The sequence below is a fragment of the Buteo buteo genome, chromosome 18 (assembly GCF_964188355.1).
Source record: "Buteo buteo chromosome 18, bButBut1.hap1.1, whole genome shotgun sequence".
Lineage (NCBI taxonomy): Eukaryota > Metazoa > Chordata > Aves > Accipitriformes > Accipitridae > Buteo > Buteo buteo.
The window spans coordinates 26,733,204-26,754,827 of record NC_134188.1 but is presented as its reverse complement, the minus strand read 5'-3'; the positions used below and the strand labels follow the sequence as shown (position 1 = coordinate 26,754,827).

Here is a 21,624-nt window from a genome sequence, read left to right as displayed (position 1 = left end):
AGCCCCATGGACCTGCAGGTTCTCGGGGGGGCAGCGCTCGCCAGGGCTGGGGTAAATCACGGGGACTGAGCGGGCTACAAACCCTGAAATCCCAAATCCGTGCAGGATGGGGTGGGTAGGAAAAGGGTACGTCGGAGGGAAACATCGCAGCAGGGCAAACGCATCGCCTTTGGTGTCCCGACAGCTCAGGTGTGTCTCTGTGGTACAGCCGAACGCACCCTTGGGGGAAAGGATAAATTCGATTTAATGCTTGAATGGGTAATAACTACAAAGGGCAATGAGACGGCTTTTTATTTCTTTTCCTTGAGTGTGAAACTCCCTTTTATTTCAGATGCAATGCTCTCGTGTGAATCAGTGAGAGACCTGCACGTTGCCCGTGTTGTCGTCTTCTGCTTAGAAGTGTCCTGGTACCTGGGCAGGTGTCCACTGGCTCCACGTGTTAGTTTGCAGGAGTACAAACCTCTGACGGGGTTTTCCAGCTCCTGAGCGGGTGTCTTAGGACCAAACCAAGTCTTGGCTTCACCAGCTGGGACCCGACCCCCCCCGGCCACCCCACAGGCACCGGGGACCACTGCAAAGCTCCCACCTTCTCCCCATGGTGCATGAGGAGCACCTCCACCGCGTGACCTCCCCCTCAAAGGAGACGTTTGGCTTCAGCATCCTGTGTTTTCCCCCCTTTGCACCGAGATGTGCAATGATAGCCAACAATGTTTACCAAAAAAAATGGGGTGCTGACTCCCTTCTCCTGGACATCATCAATTCTGTCCTGCTTTCCTGGATCTGCGTATTAAAATCAGATAAAAGCCATGTCCTTTTATACCATGTACCAAGTAGCTTTGTGGATTCTGCTAAACATATGCCGGCTCCTAGCCTTTGCTTCTTCACAACAGGTTACTGTTCATTTACTGTTGCACACCAGCTCCCGTGAGTCAGAGTAACTTCAGGTCTGCAGCGTACTGAGAGACTCAAGATGAAAACATCTGCAGATGTGAAAGATGTGGTTCGCTAAATATCGCAGTAAATATTTTTTCACATGTTGTTGCAATAAATATGTAACAGGGAAACGTGTACCCAATGATAAAGAAGTAAACAATAATGATTTTATTACTGCAATAGCTATTGCCTGTGTAAATGTATCGCTGTATACATATATTTCGTAAAGGTCAAACGGCTTAACAATTAGTAAGTGAATGATTTCTCATTTACTTGTCTTGGCAACAGAAGCAGATCTTATGGAGAAGCTTGCTTGTGTACAGCAGTCCCAAAACCTTATTGATGTCCTCAGAATAGCACTTTCATGGGACATAGGTGGTCCCAAGAATACGGGGCAGTACCAAGGAGTGAGCTCACGGTCTGAAAGCCGTATGGCCGCGACAATCCCGCGCGATGCCTAAAACTAACTGTCCACTATCGCTCTGCCTTGTGGCATCGTGTCTAGTGAATATGGCTGCACTGCGTGGTTTGGCATGAGCTCGACATTGACGTGGTGATATACACCTCCTACCCAAGCCAAAACTTGCCTCTTGGTCTGTGCTAGCTTATTTTTGGGGGACTGACCCACAAAGAGAGTTCACTGAGGCACAAGGACGTCGCCAGGCCAACCTGATGGCCAACCTGCTGTCACAGCAGCCAAGCCCGGAGGATAGCTGTGGACCTACTGCTTAGAGATGGGGGTCCCCTTGTATTTTCCAAGTAAGTGATGTGTGGCTAGCTAAAAGGAAAATGACCTATCACAGAAAGATTAAGAAGTCTCCTGACAATAAATTTCAGACTCGTATGGAAGCAGAAGGAATTATTCCCACAGATCCTGCTGTTGTTAGACCTCCATCTCTGGTGTGTGGGCTGCAGAAGACTTGGGTCAACCTATGGCTGATTCCCAGTGACGCCTGGGCGCTGATGCTTCTCCAGTTACATCTCTCCCACCAAAGATGTGTCTCCCTGGGAGCCGTCCCTGGCCTGATTCGCAAAGACCTGGCCCTTCTCTAGAGCAAGTGGGCTATGTCCAGGTACGTAGCACTCAGATATCTAGCTCTGGATGGTGTCCCCACAGCCCTGAGGTCGTTGTTTCACTGTTATGTTTCTTTGGGAGTGCCTTGAATAATGTCGGGACAGCGTGCAAAGCCCTCTGGGATAGTGTAGGAGGACTGCGCGGAGCAGAAGCAGTCAAACCTGATGCAGGCCCTGAAGGAAAGCCCAGAACTACACCCAGCTTGGAGGGAACAAGCTGGTTTGGTGGGGAAGGGTGCCCATGAAAGAGCTAACCCTGAATGTGGTTGACGGTGGGGAGCCAGGTTATCTGACAGTGTCGATGTATCTGTGCATACCCCACGAAAGAACCGGAGGACACTAGGAGGGATGCCGCACCCTGAAGACTTGTCGCATCACGCCTCCAAAACTGCTTACCAACACCAATCCTGCAACGAATTCTGCTGGTACCTGCCACGCACAAATCCTGCACGCCTCCACGCTAGGGCAGCAGGAGGTGGCGACCGGCAAATCCCACTTCAAAAAAAGGGCTACAGGTCGGTGTTGGTCACACAAAGTCAACACTGGGCTGTGTCCTGCCATGGGCTCAACCCCTCCAAGTCTCATGGGGTTCCCACTCCTCCACGGGAGAGGGGAGCACGCTTGGTTGGTGGGGCTGGCATGGAGACAAGCAGAAGTGCATGAACAGAAAGCAAAACTCCCAGCTACTGAGATGCTCCAAGGCATCACTGCCAGTATAAGCATCATTATCTTGAGCTGACGTTAGCCCAGTTGCTTTTTAGAAATTACACTAAAAAAAAAAAAAAAAAAGAAAGAAAAGAAACCAGCCAAGAAGAGAAGTAATTGCAGTTTTTAATCACTTGTAAAAGATTAGAGGTTGACCACGTGCTCACCTCACGCTTAAAATAGGTTGTATCATGTCAACAGGATGCCCATCTCTAATTATAAATGATATTTCCCCAGACTAAACAAAGTTTGATATTTATGCTCCATTTCCTCTGGCTCTGATTATAGCCTGTTCTTTTAAAAAAAATACATGAGGAACAAGAGGACCAAGAGCTTTGCTCTGGCCATTCTTTTTCTGTTCCTGCTGCTGTTCGGGGAATTTTGCCGCTGGGAGCGTGATGATGCTTTGCATGCTTGCCTTGGTGCTGATGCAGAACGGGGGGGTTGTCCTGGTCACCAGGTCAGCTGTGGTTCCTGTCCCATCTCAGCCTCATCATATGGTGCCTGCAGGTCTCAGGCACTATGTCTTTAGTTGAACTCAAGGAAGATGCTGCTCTTGGCATGTCCCCGGACTAGACCTGGCTTAGTTCTCTCTGTTACCAACCATAACCTTCCTCAGGTCCACCTGGCCTTGGGCCATGAAGGCATTGCCTTTGCAAGATGCAGACAGCTCCACTTACAACTGCGAAGGAGACATACCTTAGGTAGCTACAAATCAGCTACCAGTAACCCAAGTAGCTGTAAAATTCATCTGAAAAGCAGGGTAAAAAATGCATGTCTGGTTCTCCTGGGACACTCCACACCCACCCAGCCAGACGCGACTAGCTACGAAGGGCTTAGCTGTGCCCACGTTATGGTGCAGTGATTTGCAGGATGGGCACGGTCCTGGCTCGTCTTGTTACTCTTGGGTGGCTGCCTGACCCCAGGCACTGCCTGACGCTTAGGCAGGCCGTGCTAGAAAATTCAACAAGAAAGCAAAATGCACATAACGGTGCTTGAGACATTCGTGGAGTGCTTGAGGGATGTTGTACATCACCTGGAGTGGCAGATATTGTTGAAACTCCCGGCGGGAGCAGGTACCGCTGCAGGATATAGATGAGGTGACTTTGGAGATAAGGGTCTTCTGCGGAGTGAGAGACCACAGAAGATAACACAAATATAGCTGGGGAGGAAACGATGGCCAGATGTGGGGGTTGCTGGGACATGGGGCAGTGAGACAGTAAGAGAAAAATGAGGGGGAAAACATGTGTGCAAAATTCCCAGGCAAGAAAAAGCGTATCGCAGGAGCTGCAGAGTCCCATCATTTTGGGGGGTTGAAATGGGGCAAATGGAATTTGTGTTTGGATTGGGGGGGGCTCAAAACTGTCTCCAGGGTCCTCTGGTTTTATTTTCTGATGTCTGTGGGCCTCAGACTTGCACCGTTTCCCAGTGAGACTTCAAGACTTTGCAAGCAAAGTTGCCAGGTGAACATCTCGAGAAGACAGAAATAAAGGCAGAGACCTTCTGCCTTGCACTTGCCCTGCCAGCTCTGATGGTCGGAGGCAGTCTGCATCCAACCCAGATTTTTCAAGTGGGTCTGGGCTTTGTCTGCCCCCCCTACCATCCCCAGGGATGTCTTCTAGCCTGTGCTTGAAACGTCCCAAGTTTTATCAACAGGTTCAGGAAACTGTGCTTCATGTGACAAATCTGGTTTATCTTGAAATGCAAACCAGACAACACTGATGTGGTTTCTCTTGCAAGTATTTCTCATATCTCTGCCTGCCACTGCAATAGCAGGAGGATCTATGAATCAGGTGGTGCCAAACAAGCTGCAGAACAGTTTGCTCTGTCCTCTGTGCTAATGGGGTTAAAGATCATGTTTCTCTCTTTAGATCTCAATTGAAAGTGTGAAATATCATCCATTCTTCTTCCTTCTTTTCAGCTAGTCTCTCCCCCTGGCGTTTTCAATCCCTGCTATTGACTCAGACCTTGCAAAAATTGCTTTAAGCTATCAACCACCATTGAAATAATCAATTTTCCCTTTTTGTTGTCCCTTCTCTTTCCACCTCTTCACCGTGTTTACTTTGGGTAGGTGGTGTCTTACTGCAGGGAAGTTTTAGTGAAGGGACTACTGGCATTGCATCTGCAAGGCCTTGAGGCTGATAATGAAACAGGTAATTTTCAGCTCTTGTGGAAAAGGGTTTCACCACAGTTGGTTGAGAGCGTGATCTGCCCTGTTTTTTGCTCCTTCTATGCTGTTTAGGCAAATACTGAAAAAAAGAGGAGGCTGCAATCATAATCCTAGGGAGAGAAGAATTGTGTTAGAAATGCTCTATTTTTGTCATGTTCCTTAAACCCTTTGATCCTTCCCATAGCCCCTTGATCCATCACTACGTCATAACTTATTGAAAGCATTTTTTTTTATAGCCCACAGCTGGATTCTGGGTTATTTCCAAAATGTTTTTGCTTCCTGTGCAGTGTGTTGGCTTTTCTTGAATAATCTAACAACTCCCACCCCCAACGATGTATTTTGGGGGTTTTTTTTTGCATGACGGAAATATATTGAAACCCTGGCTTAATCCCTGAGCATGCTCCTTGCTGTGCTGATACAGTACATCATGGCAGTCCCTGTGTACACTGCTTCAGGTGGAACATACTCCTGGAGGAGAAAGGTACCTGCACCATCTAACAACCCCTCTGGACCAAATAATGAAGGACAGGGAACATTGGGATATATGGGGGAATGTTAGAATTATTTTAATGGAAAGAGAAAACAGACATAGGGCAACAACCTGAAGGAAACAATGCCTTTTTAGTCCTGCTCATCAGTCTCTGTTTTTTCCGAACACCGAAAATTTAATTTGATGCTGAACATCTCCTTCTAGATTTCAGAGGTGGGATGCACTCAGCAAAAACTTTGGAGCCGTTGCGCAGGTTACATTTCCACTAGGAAGTTTAGTGCACTGGAATGGTGAAATATGGAGAACACAGAAGCACAGATAATTATGCTCAAACATGTATCATCAGCCCCCTGTCAAGCACAGGTAGAAGAAGCTATGGCAGCAGCATTGAAGAGCTGAGTAAAGTCCTGGTCTCCTTTTCTTATACAAATCTGTAACCCCAGAATGGTGTTATAGGTGAAAAAGATGAGATATCTCTGATCAAATGTAGACATCTGCAAGTTCAGCATCTATCAAATAAACCACTGATCTTGATATCCTTCACAGCCCATGGAGGGAAATGGAAGCCCTTCTTGCTCATGAATCATTTTATTCTCCGGCAGATGAGTCATGCACAAGGAGCTCCTACTTTCTCCTGTGAACACGAAGAGAGTGGTGAGTGACTAACGCAGACACAGATTCAAAATTAAAGGAAATGAGTCCCTTTCACAGGCAGGAAATGGAGAACTGGATTTTTTGTTGATTGTGAGTAAATCCCAGCTTTCCAGCCCAGGTTGGACTTTATAAGTGATTCCGCCATTCTGTTGTTGCTTTGCAGGTCTGACAACTGTCACCCCATTGAGCAAAGCCCCGAACAGGATTCCTACCCAGAGAAGCCTCTGTAGCCCTGTAAAGCATCTCCTGGTACACAAACGCAAAGATCTTTGTTAGCAAATTGGAATGCAGCTTCTGGGGTTAGATTGTACGTCCCTTTTCCTCCTCAGGTCAAAGGCACTGGGTTTTTCACAATGATCCTTATCAATCTCATGACCCATCATACCTAGCAGGTCTGTGCCATATTATAAGCATGTCCTAGTTGGAGGAGTGTGCTTCTTAGGATTTACTTTCTAGTGTCAAGACTGCTGTATTTTTATCCTCTCCATAGTATGAGTGAAAAGCAGAGTAGCTCTTCCTTGCTTATTATACCTTTCCAGAAGGTCCATGTTCCTTTCATCCATCTTAATGGATGAAATAAGCTGTTCCTAGGACTCAGGTCTATGAGAATGGCCACATTGCTTATTGGCTCATCTCAACATCACTAGATTTAGATCTCAGTTGGTTTTAGTTGTCACATAAGACAGTTTTGATAAATGTTTAACACACCCAGGAAGGGACCAGTCCTTTTACTGTACATCAGCTCATATCCACTGATTGCAAAGGAATAAGAATAGCTTATGCCCAAGGAAAAGTGGAGGCATACAGCTCCCACTGACCTTCCCCTTTCTCCATACACACATTTGCCACTGCAGAAGCCTCTCACCTTTTACGTGACACTCCCCATGGTTACCCGATGGTGGACCGCTCCCAGCTCAGCCCATTTCATCCTTGAAAAATGCAAAGAATTTCTAGACAAACAAAGAAACAAAAAATAGCCAGCGCGTTGTGCACTATGAGGTTGTGGTAAGACTCGAGATTTGGGATAAGAAAGTCATTGGACATGGTCAAAGAAAACATTGGTGCTACCTCTCTGGCCACTGAACGATTCGCTCATTGACATGTGCAGGGAACACAGGACAACTGATTTACGTATACTTTGCCTGCCCTCTGGTGGTGAATGGCTGCTCATTAATTGTATGCATACGTATATATTTATATACACATATGTATATATATATATATATGCATGCACATATGTGTATGCATTGACATATATGGCAGAAAATGCTTTCATCTGAATTGTACCTTGATTCTGAATGTCACAGATGGGAGTAGTAGTTAATTATTGTCATTGGCCGTAGTCGGTCGTTTTAATGCTGAAGATTTTCCACCTTACTGCGATTGTGTTAAAATTTATTTCAGTTAAAATAATTCAGCATGAAAATAATAGGAGTATAGCTAAATATTTGTTCCAGCTTGGAGAGACGAGTGAGCTCTTCATGTGTCCTTTTCCTTTCTATAAATAAACTCCACTGAAACTGGGTGAGCTATACAAAATCAAGAGCAAAATGTTTTACCAGGGCCAGTTCTTATAGGAAATACAGGACAGCATAAAAATAACTGCCGCAGCATGGATGTGCTTTTCCCTACACAATGCCCGTCTGGGTTAGCAGGAGGGCACAGCGAGAAAGGTGGCCCTGGGCTGAAACCTTGGAGGAGATATATTCCTTCAGCCCCTCGGTGGGGTTTATTTCCAGTTCAGCAAGGGTTCAACATCATATTTCCACTCATTTCCCCTTGTAGCTGCAAAAAGCAGAGGGATTTGCCATGCAGCCCTCTACACCTCCTACAAACGTGTCCAGCACCTGGGCATGAGGCAGTGAGGATGTGTGTGTGTGTGTGTGTGTTCAACATTGCAGCTCTCGGGACTTCGGTAAATATAAGAGGTATTGCCTAAACACGGTGTTCCCAGCCTTTTCCCTTTGGATGAGCTCTTCCAGTAGGAAGGGCAGCAAAAGTGGCTTCTCAGGCTGTAGTTATGTCGATGGGGTTTGTCGATGTCTAGAGGGACGTGAACCAGAGAAGCTTCTCATTTCAACACCTTCATTCACCACTCAGCATTTCCAAGTGAAACTACAGTCTTTCCCCTTTGAGAAAACAGCCTTCAGCCCTTGGAGCCCTTGAGATCTGCAAACCCTTCTATAGATTACTATCCTGATTTCATATTTGCCTCGGATTGTGTTTCGAAGCCGTGTACAGGGATGAGCACACCATGTCCCTGGATTTATGTAGCCTTAGGCAACATGGAGGTGATGTCCACAGTGTCCAAATCCACCATTTATAACACATTTCCCAGTGACTGTGGCAGTGCTTGTCTGCCTTTGGGTGTTTGAGAGGGGAAGGCAGTTTATTAGCTGGCTCCAGTACCAGGGAAGGGTGTCAGGCACGTGTCATTTAATCATGCAGGTATCTCCATTGCTTTTCTGAGGAGCATCCGTTTGTGCTTTTCCTTTTCTAAGTCCACAGAAGCACCATGCCGGGTTGGTTGCTCTCAATGCTCAGGGCCTCCCGTTGTTCCAGACATGAGGAATGATTTGCTGGAGACTTCTCAGGATGTGAAACCTACTGTCCCACCACAGCCAGAGGACTCCCCATCGGAGGAGATTCTTCTCAGTTCCTTTCCACCTGCCCATCTTCTGCTGGCTGGGCACACGTGGACAGCAGTGTCTGAACGTACAACCGAGGCAGATTCATCCCACCTAAATGAAGACCTTTTTGTCTTCTCACCTGGTCAGGAGGGTATTAATCTCATGTCTCCTGTCCTCCACACACACCAGTGTTGGACAGTCTGCACTCTTCCCAGTCCTCAGCCACCCGGACAAAGCTCCAGCAGCAGGGGTAGAGAGGAGAATGTTTTCAGGGTGATTCCTCCTCTCCATAGTGTGAGAAACAGCGTTCACTGGGTCACCCTGCAGACTGGACCTGAGGCTTGGACCCACCATGATTATCGGGTCACATTTCCCTCTTGTCCTGACTGTGTTGCAGTCCTGACAGGTGCAGTCAACCAGAGCAACCTCCATGACATCTCTCCACGAATAAACTTTGGCACCTTGTTTGCATAACAACCTGTGATTATTCCCTCCGGCGCTTTCTATGTGACGATGGTGGTTGGGGAGCTAGAGTTACAGATTTGGCCGGGCAGTCAATCACCTCCGCAGGGAGCCCACACAAGTAGGTTAAACAAAAGCTTTATTTCCACACAGTGTTCTCGGCACACCGTGCCAAAATTTCGCAGACGGCTCAAAAACAAGGATTGGCAAGGAATGCTCTGCTCCTGTGATGCTTTCTTATTGCAAACAGCCCTGAGTCACAAAACGCATGTTCAGAGCCAAGCCTGAACATCCTTTAAAATCAGAAGTGTTCAGATGAACAATTTTCAGGTTTGTTCTTTAAAGCAATAACATACCAGCGCAGCGGTCACATGCGGAGGAGTGTAAGCAATTTCTATAGCACCAGACCTTCAATCCATGGTTAAAGCCCTCTGGTACTACAGGAGAAGAACTATTCAATAAGCCATGGTTATTAAAGCAGTTAATTGCAGTACATCTGCCATCAGATATTATTCTGTGCTACACGGGGTTCGGACAGTGCACTGCTCGTGGTGGGGAAAGACCTCGAGACTGGAGCTTCAGCCGTGCAGAGTCTGTTTGCTGCCTTCTCTTCCTGCCCACAGTTTTCTGACTAGCGTGGAGAAAGGTCAGTTGGTTTCCTGCAGGATTTCAATATTTTGAAATGCTATTTCAGTTCCAGCTCTTGAATGCAAAAATAAATAAAGAAGGAAATTGGATGTGGAGGTTGGATCTGAGACATCTGCCTCCAGGGTTGCTTTGCAGCAAAAGTCTGGAATCGGTGACTGAGATAGCCCAGCAGACGGGCAGCTGAGGTGTCTGGCAAACAAACTGTTAGAAAACCAGACCATTTTCCATTTCAAAACTGCAGAACATTTGCAACTTGGCAAATTCTAACAACAATAGTAAAAAAAGCTTCAACGCTAATACATGCCTTCTGTTCAAGACCAACTGGAATTTCATGCATCGTATTGCAGTTTTCATTTGGACATCAGGCCTATGTAGATATAACATATTTCAGCATTGGTCCTTGGCCCTATATCAACTTTCCCTAAGCTTCTCTGCATATGTTAATGAAAAATGTTTCAGAAATCTAGCTTTGTGAAAATTAATGTATTTATTTTCAGAGTCTGTTGTACAGTTTTTTTAACTGTGCCTGCAGTCTGTACTATCTAGTTTGGCTTCTGGTCAGCCCCAAGTTGAGAAGAGATAATGGCAAAAGGGGGATTTAGTTCCGTTGAAAAAAATAATTTTAATGTGTCAATGAAAGCAGTCAATAAAAGAGAGCCAGCTGATAAATTTTTCCTTGACTTTCAGGAGTTCTTAAACAGGTCCTATGCAGGAAAGGAGACTGTATTGCACTGAGTAATGACAAAGTGGAGGGCAAACGTCGTGGATCAAGACTGATGTGGAGGCAGGAAGCAAAGAGGAGAATTGCACGACCAGAATTTGTTGTGCAACAACTTTTGTGGGTGGTCCTCATGGCCCCCCGCTGGGTCCTGAGCTGTTTAGCAGAATTTAGTGGTGCTCAGAGATTTTGGTCAGGGAAGGAAGGACAGTGCTGACATCTGCAGATATCATGAAGTCAGGCTTGGGGAGGATTGTGAGGAGCTCTAATGAACGAGGAAAAAGATGATGAATGAAATTTAATACCAACAGCTGTAAAGTAACGAGCATCGGAGGAAAGTGTTAGGTGCTTCTTACACTGCACAGAACATGGAGCTGGTTTCATCAGCTCAGGGAACCCTCTCCAGTGGCCATTGCAGGAAGATTGGGGGAGGACCCTGGTGTGGGACAAATACTGAAAAGCTTCATCTGCTTGCCTTTTTCAGCAGTCACTAGCACACTGCGTGCTCCTGCTCACCCTCCAGCTGCAGGAGGCTGGAGGGGAGGATTGCAATGACCCGGGGGTCTGGAAATCATCCTGAATGCAATGGCTCTCAGCGCATTTTGGGAGGTCTGGTCCAACTCTGTGTGCTAACCCAACCTTCCCTTACATCGAGCTCTCTGGATCCTACAGCACTGGCCCCACAAGCTGACCTAGCAATCCTACAGCTCTTCGTCAGGCTGAGCTTTGCCTGCAAGAGCTTTATCTAAGGCCAACATTTCACATGGTTTCAGTTTCAGTGTGCAAAGCTGTAGTTCCTCTGCCTTCTCCCACCTATTCTTTTATTCAAATGATTATTTTTAGCACAGGTAAGGTCAGTGATGAGTGTCACACTAGGGCTTTCAGGCATGACTGAAGTGGAATGCGAGGATGTGTGGCTACGGCGGTAGGAAATCCTTAGCCCACCTTCACCAGTGATGCCCGTGGACTTGCACCCAGCTGATGAGCACTGTTATTGTGTGCGAGTGGGTAGGTGAAGGGGGGAAAGGGTCTACCTGTGCAGAGGACCTTGCCAGACCATGTTCTCGATTGCATGGATAGAAAGGAGCAGGTTGCCCTGACATCCATCCACGCTGTGGCTGCTCCACACCTTCCTTGGGTTCTTCTGCAACTCCTCATACCTCCTCTGCCTGACTGTCCTGCTGCTGGCTTGCATATTTTGAGACCTGCCTCTAAATTATTGAATAATGGAGTGAATATCTGAACAGGGGTCTCCACGGGTGCCTTATCTGCAGAGAGCTGAAAAGTAAGATGAGAAGTAAGCTGAAGGTAAATATACAAACAAGGACAAGACTTTCAGGTGGAGGGATAGGTCTCCAAGGATCTTTATTGGCATTTGGTTTTAACTCACCGTTAAAAATACTGTATGAATCATGAACTATATTCAGACAGGGTATGTTGTGCATAAATACATCTTCTACAGCTCTCAGCGGGTTTGCATGATTACAATAAAATTGACCCTATAACATTAGTGGTAAAACCTCTGGCCATCACATGGTAGGTCCTTGTTGATAGTGGTTTCTAGAGTGTGTGCTTCACTATCTGAGAAATCCACCAAATGACTTGTCCGTAATCACCCGAGAAGTCTGCTGTGGAGCTACAAAACTTATATTTGCTGCTTCCAGCCCCCATCTTCCCCATTACAACAGCCAAACACCAGTTTTAGGAGCAAAATAACAAGAAAAGAGCATGATACAGTAATCACAGTTAGTATGGGAAGAAATCTCATGAGTCAACCTAAACCTGTCTAAACAGAACAATGCCAGGAAAATATAAATATATTTTATGGCTTTCTAACAGTAGAGGTTATCACACTCAGGGATGCGTCCTTGGCCTCTTCCTGTTGAAATGAAGAGGAAAAAAATACCACTGGCTTCAAAGAGAATTAAGAATTATCCTGGGATTACTAAAGTCATCAGTGATTAGAACTTTGCTTCTCTGCTACCCTTTCCCACAGATTTACTATTTTATTTTTTTAAATAAATTCAAAGAATGTTGTTTATTTTAGAAGACTACAGGCTGAAGAAAGAATCCAAAACCTGTGTGCAGAAGGGCGGATTGAAATCCTCTTGTTTAAATCGTCTTCAGCTGGAAAATTCAGGTTTTGGATACCCAATATTTTCTTAAAAAATGTCTTTTCTTAGATTAACAAAAACACACACGCCAAAGACTATTTCTTAGTGGGTAAGTATGGAATAAAAAACTGGGTACCCCAAAATTGAAATATATATGTATCTGTATGTATGTGTAGATTTTGAAAAGGAGAATATATGCATAGTGGTAGACTGAAGAGGAGAGTTGTGGGTTTTTTTCTCATGCATTTACGAATGTTTAATTTGATATATAGCAGAAATGGAAGGTCACTGTCCCTCCTGCTCACTGTCACATTACCAGCTAAATGGATTTGTGGGAAGTTTTTCAGAGGGCAAGTCGCTTCACAAATTTTATGTTTTCTGCTCATATGTATCTTCCTTTGCATCCATTTTGCCTGTGTACTGGGAAAAACAAGTGTTTCAGAGCGGGTTAGCACTTCTAGACAAGCCAAGTATCAGAATTTCCAGACCCAGGGAAAAGATTAGGGAGTCCAGCACCTCCTCTGACCCCATGATGATAACTATGTGGGAGTGAGGTTCCTTCAACTTGATTTTATTCATCCTTGATGTAGGTTTCTCCACCTGAGCTGATCAGTGCAGCTCCTGTTAGAGTCGATGACAAGCACTTTTAGGGCATGGTTCATCCATCTGAACGCAGATATCCAGGATGGGATTAATTTTCAGGTTAAGACACCCAACTTTAAAGGTGTATCTCATTAAACATACCTGTCTAGTATTATTTTGGTTCTTAGTGTCTGCTGTCTGTCCTCCAGCTGCCGTTGCGAAAGGCTCTGGTCCTGTCTTATTTATCAGCTCTGTCTGGATTCGCAGGTACTCCAGGGCATCCTAAACGTCATTAAGCACCTGTGTTTCAGCAGCTGAATTGCATCACAGGTATGTCCATTTGGGTACATCTGCATGCACCAGGCTCCCGTTGCTTGAATGAAGACATTCCAATAGTCAGTGAAGTTTAGGGGTGACTGTGCTAGCCAGATGTAGTCACTCATTTTAGGTTCAGCTGAGTCATTAGGCTCCTTGGACTTTTTGACTTGATGCCCATTACGTGTAATGGGAGCTGAGACACCCAGCACACACAGAGGTATCCACGTGTAGGAGCCTAAGAAACCCCCCTGGGAAGTGCCTGTTCCCCTTCTCTGACTGTTAGGGGACCTGTCTCGGTGACTGTCACACTGGACCTTACAGGGCTGTATTTAGCCAGATGATTCTCCTTTTGCACATCATTGTGGGTACTTCTTTTAGTTTGGAGGCCAGCCTTGACTACACATAGGCTTTTCCAGGCAAAACCCATTGATGTAACGCTCACTTGCATGGAAATGCCACACCAAGAGCAGAGGGAGAGATCATCTGTCCTCCATAGAGAGGATGTGCTTGCTGTCTGCCGCACCTTGCAATTCTCTTTAGCCAACATGTAAGGTCAGGTTGGTGGAATCCACACCACTACATAACAGAACAGCACTGATCATAGAATCACAGAATGGTTTGGGTTGGAAGGGACCTTAAAGACCATCCAATTCCAACCCCTCTGCCATGGGCAGGGACACCTTCCACTAGACCAGGTTGCTCAAAGCCCCATCCAACCTGGCCTTGAACACTGCCAGGGATGGGGCAGCCACAACTTCTCTGGGCAACCTGTGCCAGTGCCTCACCACCCTCACAGTGAAGAACTTCTTCCTTACATCTAGTCTGAATCTCCCCTCTTTTAGTTTAAAGCCATTACCCCTTGTCCTATCACTGCAGGCCCTACTAAAAAGCCCCTCTTTGGCTTTCTTGTAGCCCCCCTTTAGGTACTGGAAGGCTGCAAGAAAGTCTCCCCAGAGCCTTCTCTTCTCCAGGCTGAACAACCCCAACTCTCTCTCAGCCTTTCCTCATAGCAGAGGTGTTCCAGCCCTCTGATCATCTTCATGGCCTCCTCTGGACCCACTCCAACAGGTCCCTGTCTCTCCTGTGCTGAGGACCCCAGAGCTGGACGCAGAACTGCAGGTGGGGTCTCACCAGAGCAGAGCAGAGGGGCAGAATCCCCTCCCTCGACCTGCTGGCCACGCTGCCGGTGATGCAGCCCAGGACACGGTTGGCTTTCTGGGCTGTAAACACACATTGCTGGGTCATGCTGAACTTCTCATCAACCATCACCCCCAAGTCCTTCTCTGCAGGGCTGTGCTCAATCCACCCATCTCCCAGCCTGTATTTGTGCTTGATCAATGTTTTAAACATGGGAAAATAATGGAAAAGACATGAATTACTCAGAAACTGTTTGTTTAAATTCACATTTGCACAGACCAATCCACATAATGTCCCTCCCTGGAACTGTAGGTTGAGGTATATTGTGTCAGAACTGCCTGGCCCATGTCTCCTACACAGGACTTTATTCCTGAACGGATCTGCAAACAGAGGGTGAGCACAGTGCAGAAGGTGAAAGCTTTCCTAAGCCCTCTTTGGCAGCTCAAGTGTCGTATGAGCCTTTCGACATATGTCTTTCAAGGGCCAACTTCTCCCACCCGGAAAATCAACTCACATCACTAAATAGGCAAAAGCTTCTTTCACAAAACCAGGTGCCACAGAGTAAAATCTCAGTATTAAAGAACATTAACAAATTTCCCTTCCATTTTCACTTTTCAGATGTTTATACTCCAAACAGCTCTTACTTTGACAGTTCATGTGTTTTATACTTGCTACAGTGAATTAGTTGTGAAAATAGTATCTTCCTTAGCTTTGTGGAGTCTCGCTTGCCTTGTTTCATAAAGGCAATTGTTTGCAATAACCAAAGAAGGTTTGGCAAGTGGTTGTTGACTCTTATTTGTCATCTGAATGATAAAAATCTGCTCTGGTTGCTCTGATGAGAAGAGTTCAAACTGAGCTTGAGAAAAGTCTCCATGTTTTCAATGAGCACCTTCTGGTGGTAATACCGATTAAATTACTATATCTGCTGTTCTCTTCAGCCTTGCAGAAGAGAGAACATCAATTCCCAGCAGATTGTTAGAAGCCAGATGTTGAACGGGAGTAAAAAATCTGGAAGAAGAAGTGGCCAACAACAAAATTATTTGACCTTGATGAAGTGTGCTCTGTGAGAAGTGCCTACAGGCCAAATGCTGGCCCTTTGCAGAAAGGTATTTTTACCCGCTGGGAGGCTTACTTTGAAGACAAGTGCCTTTGAGACCACTTGGAGACTGGGAAGGAAAAAAAGAGATATGTTTTAGGCTTTGCGCTGCTTAAGTGATGTACTTTTCATTCCCTCAGCTCCAGTTTTGCAGGAAAGAAAATTCATATCTCATTAGTATTACTCAGCTGAAGGAACTGCAGAATGTCATTCTCTGCATCTCAGTTTTCCAATATCTTGGCTTTCCGTTTTCATCCTGCTTTGGGATGAAAAGTGTAAAATGTTTTAGATATGCTATATGTATGTGTGTATAAAGTGAAACAAAATGTTCTTCCAGTTCAGATCTTGAATTGCAGAGATGACATATTTTGACATTTTGAGCAGAATCACATTTTGGCATTTGGAAACAAATATTGATTCATACCAAACTGTTTCATTTCAAAACTGTCATTTCAGTTTGAAAATAGCATTAAAATGGCATTTGCAGCTGAAATGTCAATTTAAAAGAAAATGTTTCAGCTTAAATTGACATATAGGAACAAAACATTTTGATTCAAAATTTCCCCTTGTGGGGGAGTGAAAAATATTTTTTGTTGTTGTCAAACCCACTTTCTTCTAAATTGCACTGATTTTCATGAAACCAGAGTTTCCTACAACAACAAGAAAAATCTATATCATGCAAAACAGTTAAACCATTTTAACACTTGGCATTATTGTTCAAATCCGGGCCCAAGTGCAGCCAGACTTGTTTGTGCTGCCATGCAGACCTAGCTAAAATATTCTTTGGGCTCATCCTTGTGACAGTTGCTGATGAAGAGCTGGCACTACCATCACCACCACCATCACTTTCCTCCCCAATGGACCCCTGCCAAAAACGCACACATATAGCTCTGAGCTGGTGCCCAGTTTCCCAAGAGATGATGGTCAGGATTCATCTGCCTGCTCAGGTTCACCCTCTGCAAGAGCTAAGAGGCTTCATCAATTATACTGCTTTTGGCTGGAAGGGAATTAAATGGAGGGTGTGAGCTCCTCTGCTGGGTTGGCTTCAAGGTGTCCATCCTGATCTTACTAGTTTTTTGCTGTGCTCTTCTCAGATTTCATCCTCTTCAGTAGTTATTCTGACCTCCTTCATGCTCCCCAGCTCTTTAAAGTTTGCTTTTGTCAGTGTCCTCTTTGTGCCCCTCAGGACAGATTTGAGTTTCCTAGTCAGGACATCTGGCCAGTTGTGGCTGTAAAACAGAGAAGAGAAGCAGGAGTTAGGAACCCTGCTCACCAAGGAATAGCCTTTCTTTTTGCATCACTTTGTGTCAGACAAAGCAGAAACAATAGATGTTCTCAAAGCCATCAAGAAGCATCAGGCAAGGAGGGATGCTGGTAGAGAACTGCAGGGATGCGGTGGTCCTAATAAACCATACAACCACTGGAGCTGTTCCATGGGTTAATGGGATACACAGACATCTCATCCAAGGATATCCACTTCACAAATGTAAATTGCATTTACATAAAAACAACCAGAGGGCTTCAGCTGCTCCTGAAAAACATTCATAACTGCATCATAAGCCTCATAAAGCCCTTAGCTGGTAATAAATCAGCTGGACGTCTCCAGGTTTAAGGTCGCTCACTGCCACCAGTGAGAAATCTGAAGGTCCAGCTGCTCTGACAGCCCCATGATCTCACCAAGCCCAAGACAGGATGAGCAGAGAACCAGAAAGCCCTGACATCCATCTCAGATCCAGGTGGGGTTTTGCTGCCTTAGCCTGGCACTGTTCCCGACAGAATGAGCTCTGCTGAGTACCAGGATTTAAGAGCTGGGCTGAGAGACTATATCTAAAGCCAGGCTAGTAAACTGATGTGATGGAGCTGAAGAGGATCATTTGTTATGATGCTCCAAGTGTTCATGATGCCCAGGTTCTACCATCTGTCAATGGGCACAGATTTATTGCAACATAATGGGTGTTTCAGAGACAAAACAAACATCAAGGACTTGTAGAAGGCCAGAAGCTGAGTGAATGGCAGGGCTTTAGGTAAGTGTCAACTCTACAGCTGTCCTGTCCTACATAAGGTATCATATAAAATCAAATTTACTGTGCATAATAGAAGAAAATATAATTCCAGCTGTTGTAAACCAAAAAGAACCTAGTGCCAACCCATACCAATAACACTATTGTGATTATATAGATATTAAAAAGAAATAGCTGAGAAATTGTTGTGATTATACATAGATATATATATATATATATGGTTTTAAATTGTACACACGATTGTTGTGTACAATGAACAAGCAATTACTTCAGAATATAAATTTATATAGAATTGACTACATGAAGCAGGGATCCCGTAGCAATAGGATGAGGGGTAATGGTTTTAAACTGAAAGAGGGTAGACTCAGACTAGATATAAGGAAGGATTTTTTGATGCTGAGGGTGGTGAAACCCTGTCCCAGGTTGCCCAGAGCGGTGGTCGATGCACCATCCCTGGAACATTCAAGGTCAGGTTGGACGGGGCTCTGAGCAACCTGATCTGGTTGAAGATGTCCCTGCCCATGGCAGGGGGGTTGGACTAGATGACCTTGAAAGGTCCCTTCCAACCCAAACCGTTCTGTGATTCTATGATTCTATATCAAGAGTATGAGATATGAGGTCTTGAAAGGAGGGAAATGAATATTAATTAGGCCCAAGGACTATTCACACTAATGACCAATTATTAGTATAGAAATGTTAAGCAGCCTAATGAAGCTGCCCTTAATGACAGCACAGGGTGAGCTGTCTTTAAAGTATCTATTAGATATCTATAAAGTATATAAATATAATTTAAACTCCATATATCAGACCATAGCAAAGTCAACTAATAGCACTGGCACTAGAACCAGGTGTGCAGGCTTGACCACTCTGACACCCTGTATTGGAGCACCACATATCTAATGCTTTTTTGTTATCATTCAAGGGAACCACATTTTATTATTTGACCTAAGGTTCTGCAGATGGTGCTTGATGGTCTAGTTACCTGTGCCTGAGGACTGGCTATTAAATCTGGATCAAACAAGAGAAGAGCCAGGACCTCCAAACTCAGCACACATCATGTTCCCTTCACTCTCACACTCAGCGGGAGACCAAGGGCAGCCAAGGACAACCAAGGGCAAAAAACAGGAAAGAGATCTAAAGGCAAATTTCTGAATCTTAAGAAATCACCCAAATGTATCAGCCCAATGGGATTTAGGATCCACCCTGAAAATTCATTGATTGAACTTCATGAGAAATTGATGATGCCCTTGTCAAAGGTAATCCCAAATGTTTTGCAACTACTAAGGAAATGAAATGTCTTTTTTTTTTCTTTAGGCCTTTCTGGTGTTGGATGAAGAAGATATGCCTTCCAGTGTGCTGCCCTGCATACCAAGAGAGAAGTAGCTGATAGAGTGGAAGAAAGGGGGAAGAAAAAGATATGATGGGAAAAAAGATCAATGGAAATGAGTGTTTGGTTTCTGCAGTTCTGGTTTTAATCTTTGGAGACATCATGCAGGCAAAATCATCTGAGATTATCCCTGCAGTGAGGCTGAAGGAGTACGCTGTAATTGTGTGGGTTTCTGTGTAGGCGTGGGTTTCACCTTTGAGGACAGAGAGAATCTTTATCAAAAACCGCATCCTGAATGAACTTTCAGATCTTAACTGCTGCTCAGTCACACCTTGCTAGTCTATGACTTGGCCAGCAAGATGCAATGATTTGGGTGTTTACTGTATTTCTTGAACAAGAAAGAACCTTGAGGGATCGTCCTGTCACTAAGCTGAGTTCATGGGACGAGAGGTCAGACTAGAGGGAGAGGCAAAGTCTTGAGGGGAAAGAAAAAGGGAGAGAAAATAACTTAAAAACCTGAGCCTCAGTACTTTTAGGTGATCCCAGACTGGTCCTTTGTCCATGCAGGACACACTACCCGTATGCTTATATATCTGAAAGTCAGCAAAGAGCAATATGTGTGACACGAAGATTTATACACCATGGATCCCTCCCTAAATACAGCAGCTACCGATCACATTGGGGTGAAATCTTGCCCCTTTGAACTCCACAGTGAGCTCTGACAGACTTGCATGGAGTCCAAGCCTCATCTCCAAAGCGAGCTCAACCTAGGGACCACGGGGAATCATTGACCTCTCTGTGGGACCGTTCTCTGCTGGGCCTTGAAGGAGAGAACTCCCTTTCTCCATATCAGAAGCACTGTAAGATGCTGGAGGTGGGATTCAGCTGCCTGAGGATACTGCCTAGCAGTATTTGGGATGCCACGGTTTATCCTACGTGGTCTTCAGCTGCTGTTTCAGCCTCGCACAAGTGTCTGAAAACCACGGTGCTCGGGGCTGAATCCCACTTGCATGAGTGGGTTAGTAGGTCCATGTTAAGATCACAGATCCTACTGCAGGACAAAGTATAAGGATCACTAGTGGTATAGCCAATAGGTTTTTTTTCAGGTAACTGGAGGTGCACTTTGGTGTTCATCATGCTTTGCCGCACATTTTTATCAAGATTCAGGCAGAACCATCACTACTCTTTGAAAACAGGTGTCCACCAAGGACAACAGAGTCCACAGTCGCTCTTTCAAGGTTAAAGGATTCGCTTCCTGGGCATGAGAAGCAGAGTCTTGGCCTTCCTTTAGACTCCAGGCCAGATGTATACTCCAAAATATATAAATACTCCGAGATGGGGATCCCTATCTTATCCTAACAAGGACCTTGCGAGACTGTTAAGAGTTTACAGTCCCAGACTAACGGGGCTGTAAACTGGGTGACTGGACTATAGACCACTACATCTGAAATCCTTGTATAGCATTCCTTTATTGCTATCAAAGAAAACCAAGGTTATTTATGGCATATTCCCTTTCATCATATATGTCTAAAATAGGTTAGCTGGAAACATCACTAAATCACCAAGTGGGCATGTGGGAACAAGTGGATGTTGAGGACATAACTGCCTCCATTGAAAGCTTCGTGCACACACGAAGGATTGAACTAGGACTGTTGAAATGCTCCAGGTATAAATGCCTTATTGATTTTTCTGCTATTTCCCATGAATTGAGCCAAGTGGACTAACGAGGAGCTTCTGTTCTCTATAATGTACTGCTAATTAGCCTTGTTTCAGTGCAGAAGTCTATGTCTGTGGGTGATATAAGTACTAAATGTTTTTGTATTGGTATATATACAGTTTTTTTCAAGCAGGGCTAACTAAAGTGAGAGATCTTTGTCTCTGGCCTTGGAGGAATAGCTTGTGCTCATAGGTGTAGATCAGCAGGGCTGTCTTCTGTGCCTTGGAGCTTATGTTTAGCAGCGAGTATTCACATATGGTAGTGCTTACGCAGGTCTCTGCACAGTGTGTCCCATATTTAAATCTTTTTTTTAAATGAAGGATTTCTGCCCAGCTTGTAGAATAGGGAGAGCCTCGAACAAAAATTTAAAAATCTCTTAAGGGAGACAAAACAGCCTAGTAACACCCCCTGAATCTTTAAGAGTTGTGGTTGGGAAAGAGGAACACAGCCAAAAGTTGTCTGCTGTGTTTTATCCTTGTAAGAAAATTGGATGGAGCTTTAATCTTTAGAGTAATCTATCAGCTTTATATGGTGTATCTTAGGGGTTTGTAACCAGCCTATATCTAGGCACTCTGGGCTTTCATCCACCTCTGCCTTTTTCTAAGAAAATGGAAATTAAGTAAAAGTTAGTCCAGAGGCACTGAGCAGAAGCATTTTTGCTGCTTTCAGAGATATTAATAAAACCAACCATACAGCATTTTCACGGGACATCAGACCCTCTATGTGCATGTGTGAGTGTGCGTGCTTATATGCCAGCCTTGCTCCTGTAGCACCTATTTGATCAGGCACCTCAGGTCATGCCGTTATACTCCATGTAACTTCTGAATT

At 45.0% G+C, this 21,624-nt stretch overlaps 1 protein-coding gene across 1 annotated transcript in view; it reads right to left on the bottom strand.

Annotated features, from left to right (window-relative positions):
- Positions 1–16,720: 16,720 nt before the first annotated feature.
- GUCY2F (guanylate cyclase 2F, retinal) overlaps positions 16,721–21,624 on the bottom strand; it is a 46,498-nt gene continuing 41,594 nt past the window's right edge. The window contains exon 18 of the mRNA XM_075050457.1: positions 16,721–16,960. Coding sequence (XP_074906558.1) covers positions 16,822–16,960 — 139 coding nt within the window. The 3' untranslated portion in view covers positions 16,721–16,821. The remainder of the gene's footprint in view (positions 16,961–21,624) is intronic.